This window comes from Centrocercus urophasianus, unplaced genomic scaffold, assembly GCF_019232065.1.
Source record: "Centrocercus urophasianus isolate 14NV4802_14NV808 unplaced genomic scaffold, USGS_Curo_1.0 seq_10, whole genome shotgun sequence".
NCBI lineage: Eukaryota > Metazoa > Chordata > Aves > Galliformes > Phasianidae > Centrocercus > Centrocercus urophasianus.
In genome coordinates, this window is record NW_024884142.1 from 52,137,065 (window position 1) to 52,150,285 (window position 13,221).

The window sequence follows — 13,221 nt, forward strand, 5'->3', positions numbered from 1 at the left end:
TGCTAACTGGACTTGAACCTATTCTTCCTACTGCTATCCCTGCTATGATGATCTTAAAACTTATTTTGTTTTGCCCTATGCCAAGACTTTTAAAAATAAGAAAACTTCTCCAGTGTATCTGAAGAACATATTTCTGCACAAAGCCCAATAATCCCACCTTCCCTTAATCCAAATAATGATAAACTTGTAAAAATATTCACATAATTACAGTTCATTAACAGCAAAACAGCAATCAGTGATTCACAAATATTGTTTTTTATTTGAAGTTGCCTGGAAATAGTTCTGTGATTACCAAGGGAGAAGAGAACAAGCTTGCTTCATGGTGTATCTGTAATTATCATTAGGTACTATTAATTCTAAGTGAATTTAGTAGAAGAGATTGCATATTCTGATTCAGAAACTCTGCATCTGTTTCAGCTGTGACAGAACCCACTAGCAATGGCATCATATGCTAAAATGGTGTTCTGTTTTTTTTTTTTTAAGAATGGGTTATGCAAGGCAGCAAGTAAATTCTGAATTTGTTTGTTTGTTTAAATGTTATCTACTAGGAGATGTGATTTTTTTTTTGCAATTTCTGCTAGTTGGTCGTGGGACAGGGCTGTAACACCTACATCAGCTGGAAACATACAGCAGTTTACTATAGGAAGCAAACGTAAGTCGTGGTTCTGATTTGGGTGGAACTACCAAAATACCACTCAGCAAAACGCATGGGATGAAGATCATCTAACCATTATCATACTTGCTGATTTCCTATGCCATTTTGAGACAGGTTCACAACCCATTGTTTTGAAAAGGCCCATCCTGAGGTAACCACCACAAGCTCTTCTGCATGGGGACCTACCACAGCCTCACTGAAGGCAGACCTTGGCTGGAGGCTCCCCTGTGCAATCTCCAATCTTTAAGACAATTCATCTCCCGTTCTGAAAACTACATCTATACAAGACATCTGCTTTGGTGTAACCATGCAGCAGTGGTAGTTATTTCCAGCCCTGGGAAAAATGCAGGAGATGCACAAAGCCAAAGTGCACTTTAGGAGAAAATAAAGAAGTCTACTCAGGTGTAATCACAACAGTGATTTTCTTTGTTTTAAAAGAGTGGAACTAGAAGATAAGATTTATTCTTGGAATCATTTTGATTTAAAGATTCATAAAATTTGGTAATTAAGTAAATGCTTAGAAGAAATCTGTATCACACTGATAAATTATTCACCTTAAGTTTGCCATGCGTATACATTTCCTGTGATTTTTGGCTCATTAAAATTATTCTTCTGTTCTTTCCTCCTCCTTCCCATTCACCCTAACCCTATTTCTCCTATTGTGGCAGCCATAGTTTCATTGTGCCTACTACGAGGCTTTGCTATTGTTGAAGACATTAAGCTGTTTGTTTAAAAGGTAAGAAACAAGAATATCAAGGGTACTGAGGGAAGTATGTTAGTCCTACTATTGTCATATGCTAAAAATTAATAATAGTATGAAAAATAGAGCTTCTTGTTTATTAACATTCTGAATTGAACTACCATGTCCATAACATGCTTTAAAAAAAAAAAAAAAAAAAATTGGGACAGTTTTTCTTGAAACAGAAAAGAAGAAAAACAAAAAATACCCTTCCTAACAGATTTAAGTAAGAAGCGCAGTCTTTTTTTTTTTTTTTTTAAGAAAAAAAAAGCATAGTTATTTGAAGGCATGATGAAAATGAGGCAACGTTACAGAATTTGTAGTGGATGGAAAAGAGCGAGGAAGATGATGCAGCTGGTTTATGGCCATGCCACCAGTTGCTAGCTGTAGACCTTGCTGTTGGCTGAGGCCGTTCAGCCTCTGTGATGGTTCCTCTGGACCAAATGCCATTGCAATATCCCCAGTAGTGCTCTGGTTGTCACCTTGTGGGAGTTGCCAGAAACTCATCACATGAGTGAGATCCATGAAAGGCATGCTGGTAGTTTCAGCTGCTGTCTCTGTCTCCTTGTGCACTGGGTATTTGTTAGTATCACCTATAGGCCCTGAGGAAGTTTCTTCCAGACTGATTTTGTGGAGAGATTGAGGTTCTGGTAGTGGCAGGTCCTCTAGAAGATGGACGTTGTAACCTTTAACATCCACTTTGATAGGAAGATTCTTGAGGGAGCCTGCTGCAAATGAGGTAGAGGTAAGGTCATATTTATTAGACTGATGAAGGTTCAGGTTGGCAGGGATGGCTGTTGAGCATGGTGTGGGAGGGACAGCTGCAAGGCTATCTGCACAGCCCATTCTTTGCAAAAGAGGAGAAGGTTCAATAGGAAGAGCAGTTTGTAAGCTTGTCTGGGGATGAAGATGTGAACAGTTGTATTCCTTTGGTTCTGAATTATTCAAAATTCCATTCTGCACCGAGACCCGTTCAGGAAAAGGGGACAATATGCTGGCATCTTCCTTCAGTCTGAATGGAAAAAGCTGGTCAAGAAGACCTACCGAGTCACCATTCTGCAACCTGCTCTTGAGCAGTTCTTGTGGATGAGTCTTCCTTGTATGGCGAGTCAAGTGGTCCTTCCGCCCAAACCTCTGGGCACAAAACTGGCATAGAAAGTCTTTGCAACCTGTGTGAACCACCATGTGACGCCGCACATCTTTACGGGTATAGAAGTGACGCTCACAATGGTCACACTTATGTTTCTTTTCCTTGGTGTTGCCAGTTGGTTTCCCTGCATGACTTTTGAGGTGTTCCAGCAAAACCTCAGTGCCACCAAACTCCTGAGCACATACCCTACAGGTAAGGTCTCCACTGGTGGCTGAATGAAGAGCCAAGTGTCTCTTATAACCTAGCTTGGTGTTGTACTTCTTGCCACACTCTTCACACTTGAAAGCCATCTTGTTTGGGTCATGAGTCTGAAGGTGATTCTTCAGATGGTCTTTCCTATGAAATGTCTTTTCACAGTAGCCACACTGGTGAGATTTTTGTGGAGAATGAGTGGCTGAGTGCCTAAAACAGAAGAAAAGTGTAATCAGCATTTACATTTACTCAAGTACACAGTGCAGCTTCAAGACCTGAAAACACTGGCCCTCTTGAAGGAAGGCATTTTCACAAGTTCTCAGATTATTAGTAAAAGCCTAACTTTTTTGTTTTTTAGAGGAGTGTGTTAATCATAAAGCATACAGTGCGTTCTTTCTGAATAGCAATTGAGGGAGACTAGTTTCCTCAATTATTGCAAACACGGGAATATGAAAACTGAACTTGGGGATTAACTGTCACAAGGACACTGAAGAAGAAAAGGATGTCCTTGTTTTTCCCACACAAGAAAAGGAGTGCCTTCAGAGCTGTACCTGAGCAGTTTATATTTGGAAATGAAGGCTTTTGTGCATCCGTGCTGTGAACACTTGTAGGGGCGCTCCGCTTTATGCACGTAAGTGTGGACTGTGAGCTTTTCAATGGAATCAAATATCTTCCCACAGAGTCGGCAAGGGTAACTGTCTGTCTGCTTCACTTCTCTTCCCTTCAACAGTGAAGACCGGCCATTTCTCCATTTAGGTATAAACCTCACAAGAGCATCACAAGTGTTTCCTGAGCTGGCACAGCTAAGCTTCGCAGCAGAGGAACAGGAAATGGTCCCATAGCACTGAGCAATGCTTTTGCCTAATGCCGATCCTCTCAGTTTCCCTTTGAATTTGTTTTTTGCTTTTAAGGATCCTAATTTATTTGGTGGTCTGAGCCTGGTGGTAAGGACTCGGTCTTTATTGATGCACTGGTGAGATTCCAGCAGAGCAAAAGTTGCAAAAGTACTTCTACAGCTGGAGCATATCCAAGGGTCTACAGGCTCTTTCTGCAACGAGAACAGAAGCAGGTCTTTCTTATTAGGCATTCTAAGGAAAGGTCATATTCTCACTGACACTACATCATCTCTGGGTTTTCCCAGGACGTGTTGTCCTTGGTCATATTTACTTCAGCGTACTACAATACTGCTGTTCAGCAGGAAACGGATTCTCTCTAGGAGTCTAAAAACCAGAAGAGGAAAAAAAAAAATAAAAAAATGATTGACTAAATACTGATTTCCACATTTGTGTTTAGCATTTACTGTAGCAGTACTGAGTCCTTCACCTTTGCTCATCTCTGTGTACTGAATTTCAAAGTCTATTTGTTCTTATTATGGAATTACTTATAAAAGCAGTTGAGAATTGTACTTTAACCTTGGATTGACATCATTTATCTGCTATTGCAACTGTACAAAAATCACACAACTAGGGCCTGCCTAATTGGGTAGGCTTCTGCACACAAATGTAGCTTACCATACAGGATTTCCCTCTATTTTTGGCTGACTCCACACCCCTTTACCAGAAGGCAGTAGTCAATGCCTCCAGGAGAGACTTTTTCACTTTGCTTCATGCTGGACATCAGACTTTACTAATTCAAAATGGAACAATTTAGTTTTGGGGATATCAAGCCTATCCTTAAAGACATTTAAGTTTTTTGTTTTTTTTGTGTTTGTTTGGTTTTCTTTTTGCAAGCATTGTATTATTTGGAATTATTTCTGTGAAAATAAAAACTCTACTGGATTCCATTGAACATATTTTAAATATAGACATTTAAAACATTCAAATGAAAAACTGTGCAAAAAAACCAAGCCCAAAACAACCACCAGTTCCTGACAAAATGTATTAACAAAATGTATTTCCAGATGTATAGCCCTGCATATCCTCAGCTGTTTGTACATTACTTCTCACAAAGTGACAATATTTTCCCTTGTCCTTCGCTTGCTTTGGAGAACATAGTGAAGCCATGTCTACTCTGTCTTTATTCAGAGACAAAGAGCCCTACTCCTCCTTTTCTGTATTTTATGCTATGCCTTCTTTCTGGACTATGCTCTAAAATCCTCTGTGCAAATGAAGCAATAGGGAGCACCTGGAGCACCTATGAATTCCAAGTTCAACTGTATTCTCTGTTTACCATTTCATTCTAGCTTAGATATCAGTCTTCACAGTTACATTTTCAGTATTCAGAAACCTTTCCTGTCTTTTTAAGAATTCTTACTATCATACAAAGAGAAAGGCGAACAGAAGGGTTATTACACAGGAAAGACTGAAGCAATCAGTGCATTATCTGACCAACTGGTCATGGCATAACAAATGGGAATTGCTGAGATACATCTAAGGCTAGACAGACATCTAAGGCTTGGCTACCTAAGAAACAATCACAAACTTAAATAAGTCTTTCCAGCACACCCCATGGAATCACTACTTCTGGATATGTCTGATGTCATCATTAGATTACAAACACAGGATATAAAGAGCAGCCTTACTATGGATAGTTGTTCCTTTAAAATTGCTCCTGGCTTTGTGTTAGCCAACTATTCTGTGACTTGCTCTAGCATTACCACACAGAGCATGTAAATAGCCACAATTTACTACATGGTGACAGCCTCAATGTAGATTAGGGGTACTTACTGCTACTACAGGCAAAGGACTGACATCAGATTCTTCTTTAATGAAGACTGCAGAAGTTTCCATAAATTTGGCATAATCGGCAGCGTACCATACTTTCAATTCCGTGTGGGGCTCAATTGGCTGTGAATGGAAGAAAATAGTTCACATTTACTTATGCCTGTTTACCTACATCAAATAATACTATGTTGAAGACTGGAGGGAGGGGGATGCAATTTGTTATCATTACTCATGTTGTATTCTTTGAATCTATTTAAATTACTGGTAACTTAGTTTCAGGATTCAAACAAACACTTTCTGAGCATTATTATCCACTCTGGAAGGTTTGAATCTTTAGAGTTTCTAAAAGCAGACCTGTATGTACAGAGATTTTGGGGGATCATAGTAGGACAGATGCCTCAGCCCTCCCAACTTCAGTGAGATTTATTTGCCTGTGATGTCCAGATGTCCAGCAGTCTGTCCAAGAAATATCCTTGATGTTCCTAAAGCCCACTGAACGTGACACCTAACTACAGGGTATAGGGAAAAGAAAATTGCATAATGAATGCGTAACAGCTTGAACACCTCTTGGATGCACAGATTCAGAGTGATTAATGTGTGGACTTCAAATCAAACTTGCATATTTACATGCACTGGCTCTAATGGGTGAGGCTCAACATGAATGGTGGCAATAGGCTGATGGCTGGACTGGATGAGCTTAGAGGCCTTTTCCAACCTTAATGATTCAATGCACGAGCTATATGGTACCCCCTGCCCTTCTTTCACTGAAGCCTTCCTACACAGGATTAAGGAAGCCCATAATCTGCAGTCTTCCATCCAGTCATGCATACAGCAAATCTTGAACTGAACTACTACCTCATCATAAAGTACTTTCAGTCAATACAGCAGCAGACAGAAAAAGAAAGATGAGTGATTAGATTAATTGGCTCAAGATTTATTACATATCTAGAAGGAAAGGAGAGAAGTAACTATATGACTTCTTGGCATTGTAAGCCACTTTATTCATCTGTAATCAAAACTAACATCCTTTCAATAGATGTACAGCCAAACTGCATTGTACCTGTTGTTTTGTTTCAACTAAACTACATTTATGCCACTAGAAAGAACAAACTAGCCTGGAAAGACAGCAGCTGAGTCTTGTTCCATGTGATATCACATCTTAGAATGCACTTATCAACATTGCATAAGCATTGTAGGTGAAAGATAAGTTAGACTGTGAACGCTAGAAAGTGGCAGATACTTGTATGTATAATGTCCAAAACCTGAACTTCTGAAGCACAAACATGCTTGCTTACTACAACCAGCATGGTCAGCTGTATGTTCCAATAACACCTGACCTAAACAGAAATGGTACACAGTGAATTTTCCACTTTGCAAAGGATGAGAGGCAGAAACATCATTTAGGAGACCAATCATGCACTGAGCTCCTGCATGTGCTCTAGATGGAGAAAAGTATACATGTATCCATCCATATATGTATGCTTTTGTAGCCATAATTTCAAGTCACTAAAAATCTTCTGCCTTTACTCTGAAGTGATATCCCAGTTTTCTGTAAAAACAATGGAGCCAATACTTCCACTCTCATCAGATATTCAAACTCTCTTGAGAAAAAGTCCTCATAACCAGCCCTAAGGCAGCCTCACAATGTGACCAGCAGGGTGTGCCTCAGTGTAGCAGAAGGCTATTTTACCTTATTGACCTGGACAAAATCTGCAGGATGCCACAGTACTATGAATTGCACCAGGACTTAGGAGTGAGAAAAACAGGCTAACTCCCCACAGTGCATAGTAAGGGTTCCAAAGCACATTACTCATCCCAAGATACTCTTCATTTTAATAACAAGAAGGATGCAACTCGCCATTAAAGCTCACAAGCAATTCTACTGAAAGCAGTGAGCTGTGTCAATACAGTATTTAAATTCTACTGGAAATTTTAAGTCATCAGTTTCATAAATATGCTGCTTAGAAAAAAACATTTGTTCATGCTTTCCAAATAGAGTATTATTAATGCTCTCAGTTCTACACATACAACATATATTTAAAATCGTATTGACTGAATCAGAATTCCAAACAGCCTAAACATCGTCACAGATTGGGATATACTGCTATATTTTGATTTTTTAAATTGCTTTACTATTCATCCAAAGACAAATTGTGTTATAAAAGACTTTGAAGATGCAAAGTGTTATCACCACTAATTTATTCTCACACCATCACTGTGTGGTAAGTATGACTAGTATTTTCTTATTCCTACGTTACTCACAGTGCTATGCAGGCATTTACTTAGAATAAAAAAGGGGGAGAAAAAGGAATGTTCAACACGAAGACTTCAGTTTCCTAGACATTTAAGAGTTAAGTTCTGATTTAAAAACAAAAAAAAAGTCTGATAAGGTGTCCAAAACAGTAAAAACCAAGGAGACCACATATTCATAGAATCATCACAGAATCATAGAATGGCCTGGGTTGAAAAGGACCACAATATCTAATTTCAACCCCCCTGCTTTGTGCAGGATCGCCAACCACCAGACCAGGATGCCCAGAGCCACATCCAACCTGGCCTTCAGTGCCTTCAGGGACAGGGCATCCACAACCTGTTCCAATGTGTAAATATTCCTGTGTAATTTACAAATACAGAGTTCTCTATTTTCTCTCCTAAGACAGAGGCACAGTCCAAAATCCCTAGTATAAATTGATTGTTTCATGGCAACGTCACAGTATTGTAAGTTCTGCAGTTAAGTCTTCAAATTTAATCAGAGTAGAAAACAATACTTGAAGAAGCTACTCAGAATCCTCTAATGTGCTCAGAACACAACCTGTGCCCAAAAGTGCAATAAAGAAAAGTGCTTTCCAGGAAGAAGTACTCTCGAAGGTAATCCTGCAGGACAATCTCCCAGCATGCCAATTTCAAACTGGAATGGTAACACTTTGCAGTGTTCTTGTTTAAACACTGCCACCACGAACGATATTTCTGCATTTCTCTGCTCAGTTTCTTCAATACCCACAGCATATGTACACATTACCTTTCACTGGAAAACCCCATACACTGCTTGCTTTACTATGGATTAAGTGATATAAAAGGCGGTGTGTACGAAAGCACCAGTTGCCTGAATACAATCAATCTTTCATCTGTAAACGGGTTGGTCTTTCAGAATCTTTGTCGATAAATTGCCATTTGAATGATAGGTGAAGCAGTGTGGGTTTAACTACCTTAACAGTTGTAAAGTAGACTTCTCCACAGTGCTGATAAGCCACAAGGGTCTGTTCTTCTTGGTTCCGGGCTAGCCGGACAAACATCATCCAGTTTCCACAGTCTTCATTGGGAGTGTCCAGAAAGTACTTCCCTCCATCTTTCAATACCTGAAACAAAGGGGGTGAGTTGGAGAAATAACATGGTAAAAACTAAGTCCTGTACAGAGACTTATTAACTTTTTTTTAAATTTGGAATCAGGGCTACCAATTACTTACCTTCTTGTGGTGATAAATTCTTTGAAATCATATTTGTTTCAAAATAGATCACTCTTAGAGAACACCAAGTGCAAAAGAAAGTGAAGAATGAGTATCTTCTGAGGCACGCAACTAGTAAAATAGCTATAAGGCCTTTGTATGTATTTCCAGTTTATATTTCTCATTTTTTATGTTATATGAAGATAGTATTATAGGAACAAGAACTAAGTGCAAGCAGGTAAGAAGATAAGCTTCGTGCCTTAATGTACTTCCTGAGTAGCTGATAATCTCAAACTTCAATGCTGCATTAACGCTGGTTTGCATGGAACAATCACACAAGTTGTGTAATAATTCCAAAGAGACTTTTTAACAGTCATCTCGTTTTTAAAAATGTAAAATTAAATACAAATGAACAATCGTGCCAGAAAGACCTCATTCATTTTGCTTTACTTCATTCTTCCTAGATTCCATTTCAAGGGAATGTTTCTATGAGTAAACAGCCCCAACCTCATACAGGACAGTTGCTTTTCCACTACACTGAATGTAGATATTTGAAGCTGCACAACAGAAGCCAGCACTGCATGTATTGGTTCCAATAATCACCTAAGCTAAACATTAATTGCAAAACAAGTTTTATCTCCACTGCTTCTGAGGACTGTTTTACCCAACTTTGTCATTTTTCCAATGGAAACACCTGCCTGCTGGACAAGTCCCACTTGAATCACATTCAGAATGCTGCTAAGAGAAATGCCAAGGCAACTGCTGCTGCCATGTAGGAAAAGTCAGAGTCCAGTCTCTTCTTGTGAAGAAATGCTCTCTTCATCAATCAGAACTGTGCTTATCACAGTACACTTTGAAGCAAACTGGGCTGACCGATAGAGCATAGGGTGCGGTTTGCAATGGCTTGGTGGAGAGGAAGGAACTGGGTGCTTAGTTCATCCATGCTCGCAAACTTGCTGGATACGTACCTTACCTTCTCCACATTTGTAAGAATTAAAGTGTTGCATAGGGACAGAAGAAACTAATGCTCTCTGGTGTCATCATGCTATGAAAATCCCACAGAAGGACAGTGTTACCTTCCTGGCAGACCATTCATATGGCTTTCGTAAGCAAATGAAGTCTACAGCAATTACGGACCTACAATTTTCATTCTCAAATGAAACTGCAGAAGTATCTGTATGTATGCCTTTCTCCAAAGCAGCCTGTATTCCAGCCCCAAGCTTCTGAGGAAGAAAACTCAAATGAAGACATACAGCAAATAACAGGACCCTCTCTCTTGGAAGGTGAGAGGGCCTGATGTTAAATGACGAGTCTTGGAAGAACCAAGACTTGCCACAGAGTTCTGACAGAGGCTGTGGCTGGAATGTAGATGTGCTGTGTGACAGAGACACCTGTGCAGGTGAGAGCTAGGATAAGATGAGTATGATCAACCATCACTCCCAAGAAGCTTATAAGAGAAAAAATGTTCATGAAGATACACTTAAGCTAGGCTGATCTTTACAGAGGCCATCATGTGCATGGAAAAATAACAAACAATGGTGTAAATGGTCCAGATCTGATAAATAGCACATGGTTATGCAGCAAGGGATAGTAACTGCTCTAAAAATAAGAAGCTGACCAAATAAACTGAATTATTACACTGCCTGTCAAAGTTTATGCACAATCACATAATTAAGGAATGCTTCCTTATTCTTGCACTGTTCCTTCCTATTAAGCAGGTGTCCTAGTGCATATTTCTGCCACTATTGCTAAGCCAGTGCACACACATGACCCTCCCAACAAAATGGTGTAAAGTACAAATTCTTTTGGTTCTAATTCATAGAATCACAGAGTATCCCTTGTTGGAAGGGTCTCACAAGGATCATCGAGTGCAAGCCCTGGCTCCACACAGGACCACCCATAATTCATACCCTAGCATTGTCCAAAGGCTTCTTGAACTCCAGCAGCTTGGGGCTGTGCCCATGGCCTTGGGGAGTCTGTGCCATGCCCATCACCCTCAGGTGAAGAGTCTTTTCCTCACACCCAACCTGACCCTCCCCTGACTCAGCTCCATGCCATTCCCTCAGATCCTGTCACTGCCGCTAGAGAACAGATCTCAGTGCTGCCCCCACTCTCTCCTTATGAAGAGCTGTAGGCTGCCATGAGGCCTCCTCTCAGCCTCCTCAGCTCTGGGCTGAACAAACTAAGTGAATACAGCCCTACTAGGGAAGACAGTACTATCCCTGGATACATCAAATGGTTATACTCCATGAAAAATTTATCAAGAACAGTTAGATGAATAGATAAATCACCCCAGAAGTGATAAAACTAGAAAGCAGGAAACTAAACTCAGCATACAAGAAGATCTTGTTACTTCGGGCTATGCTGTGCAATCCAATAATATGACTTAAATTCACACATAGAGATCAGAAGTACGATTAATTAACTAGATTAGAAGGCTAGTTGCCCATATGAAATGTTAAAAGACACATACACACTTCATGGTAAGGCACAGGGTTTTTACCTGCAGAACTAGCCTACTTTCATCATAGCAGGTCAATTTTGTAGACAGCTGACCAACGTAAGGACCAAACTGTGTTCTCTTCTGTATTACTTTCTTTGCAAATACTCCAAGGACTGTAAATAAAAAAGACCAGACTAATATTAATGCAGACACAATGAACTATTTCTTGTACAGTTACAGTTAAGAAAATGGATTTAAACACAGTAGTCCTGAATGCATTAATTCTTCTTCAAGATAAATATACCAGGTAAACCACTCAAAGTGTTAAGAGTCTGAAGAGGATCCAAGTCTATTAAGAGGCTTTGTAAAAAATGGAACTTCCATTGAATACAATCAACAGAAGTGCTTAAAATCCACACCGGGACATTAACATGCAATGTTCAAATGGGCTGATTGTCTTCAGTGTACAAGATGTTATCACAGCACTATGCTTATAGGCATACTTGAGAAAGTTGTCATCTCCCGATATTAGAGAAGATCTATAAAAAAACAAAATTACCTGTCTTACTCATCTCGTTACCTCCTACCTATAACCAATGGTGCAGTGTGACAGGCATCTTGCTATTCCCTTTCTGAAATGTCATCCAGGCAAAACTAATTTTACACAGCACGCTGAGCATGTAGTTCACTTGCTCAAGCTTGAGCATTCAAACTTTTTACAATGTAAGTTGAAGATGCTGCAAGAAGTGATTTAACACCCTATATTCTTTTGAGTTTGCATGCTGGATGAAATATGTTACTTACCATTTTGCTTATTGTCTTTCATTGAATACACTTTCTTGTTTCTTTGCATGGCTTGGGAAAAAGATACGCAATAGCGTATGGCTTTTACTATTACAGATTTAACATTCATTGTACTTGTATAAACTCAAATGAGCTAACAGATAGCTTCCTATTAAATGTCACATCAGCTCCAGAAGACATCCAAACATCAGCCTGCACTGAAGGGACTAGAAATCAGTCATAAATTACAGTAGCTGAATTTGAGGTTTAGTTACACTCAGCTTCATACAGGTAATACCTGAAGATTATGTCTTAAGTAATGCATAAAAAGGGGCCAGTGTTAGTATTACTGGCTTTCTCTTTATGACATGTGGGAAAAAAAGCTACAATACTTACTCTGCTGGTTTCCAGCTCGCAGCTCCAACACTCGCAAAGTAAGGTAGTGAGGTAGGGTGAGACGGGCTCGGCTAGGAATAACCCTGTCTTTAGCCCTGATGAGTGGTCCATGAAGTTTGCATTCTCCTATAAGGCTTTTACCGCAATCCTCACACCCTACAAATCCAGAAAAGAGAACTCATTACTAAAAATGCAGTATTTCTCTCCAATTTAGTCTCTAGTAATTGTCTTGCTTGAGAACACACCTTAGATAATCAACGTTTTTATTTACAGCACTTTTCCACGGTAGGTAAAGAAAGGACTATCTGAAAGCCAAAAATGAAATAGGAAGGTTTGAAATAAGACCTTCAGTTTGTGTACTCCCACCTGTGTGCACTGGCAAATCCTGACCTCCAAAGATTTATACACAGCTCATTGGGAAATGTTGTCAACAGTGACTGCGGAGACTAGGATGGCAGCAAAACTGGAGCTCAGAGTATCTGCACCTTTAAATCAAGGCATATGCATTTATATATAGATGAGAATGGCGAGGTTGCTAGTAATAATCAAGGTAACTTGCAGAGATACAAGAAGCCCAGGAAAGATCACGGTTTCTTTGTGATCTTGCACAGGCCATGCTGAGTAAAAGATGAGACCCTTAGTGTATCATGAAAAAGGAGTACAGTAGGTGTTACAGCCACAACTCAGTTGACAACCACTGAAGGCAGCATTCTCAGACTGTGCTGTCTATGGAAAGCCAAGAGGCACGCCACATTTC

General features: G+C 39.7%; 1 protein-coding gene across 2 annotated transcripts in view; it reads right to left on the reverse strand.

Annotated features, from left to right (window-relative positions):
- Positions 1 to 236: 236 nt before the first annotated feature.
- PLAGL1 (PLAG1 like zinc finger 1) overlaps positions 237 to 13,221 on the reverse strand; it is a 43,737-nt gene continuing 30,752 nt past the window's right edge. For both annotated transcript variants that reach the window (XM_042819427.1, XM_042819435.1), the window contains 6 exons: positions 12,465 to 12,620; positions 11,346 to 11,458; positions 8,606 to 8,755; positions 5,403 to 5,522; positions 3,288 to 3,784; positions 237 to 2,946 (listed from right to left, as the gene is read on the reverse strand). In XM_042819427.1, the coding sequence (XP_042675361.1) occupies positions 1,671 to 2,946; positions 3,288 to 3,784; positions 5,403 to 5,522; positions 8,606 to 8,755; positions 11,346 to 11,458; positions 12,465 to 12,620 (2,312 nt within the window). In that variant the 3' untranslated portion in view covers positions 237 to 1,670. The remainder of the gene's footprint in view (positions 2,947 to 3,287; positions 3,785 to 5,402; positions 5,523 to 8,605; positions 8,756 to 11,345; positions 11,459 to 12,464; positions 12,621 to 13,221) is intronic.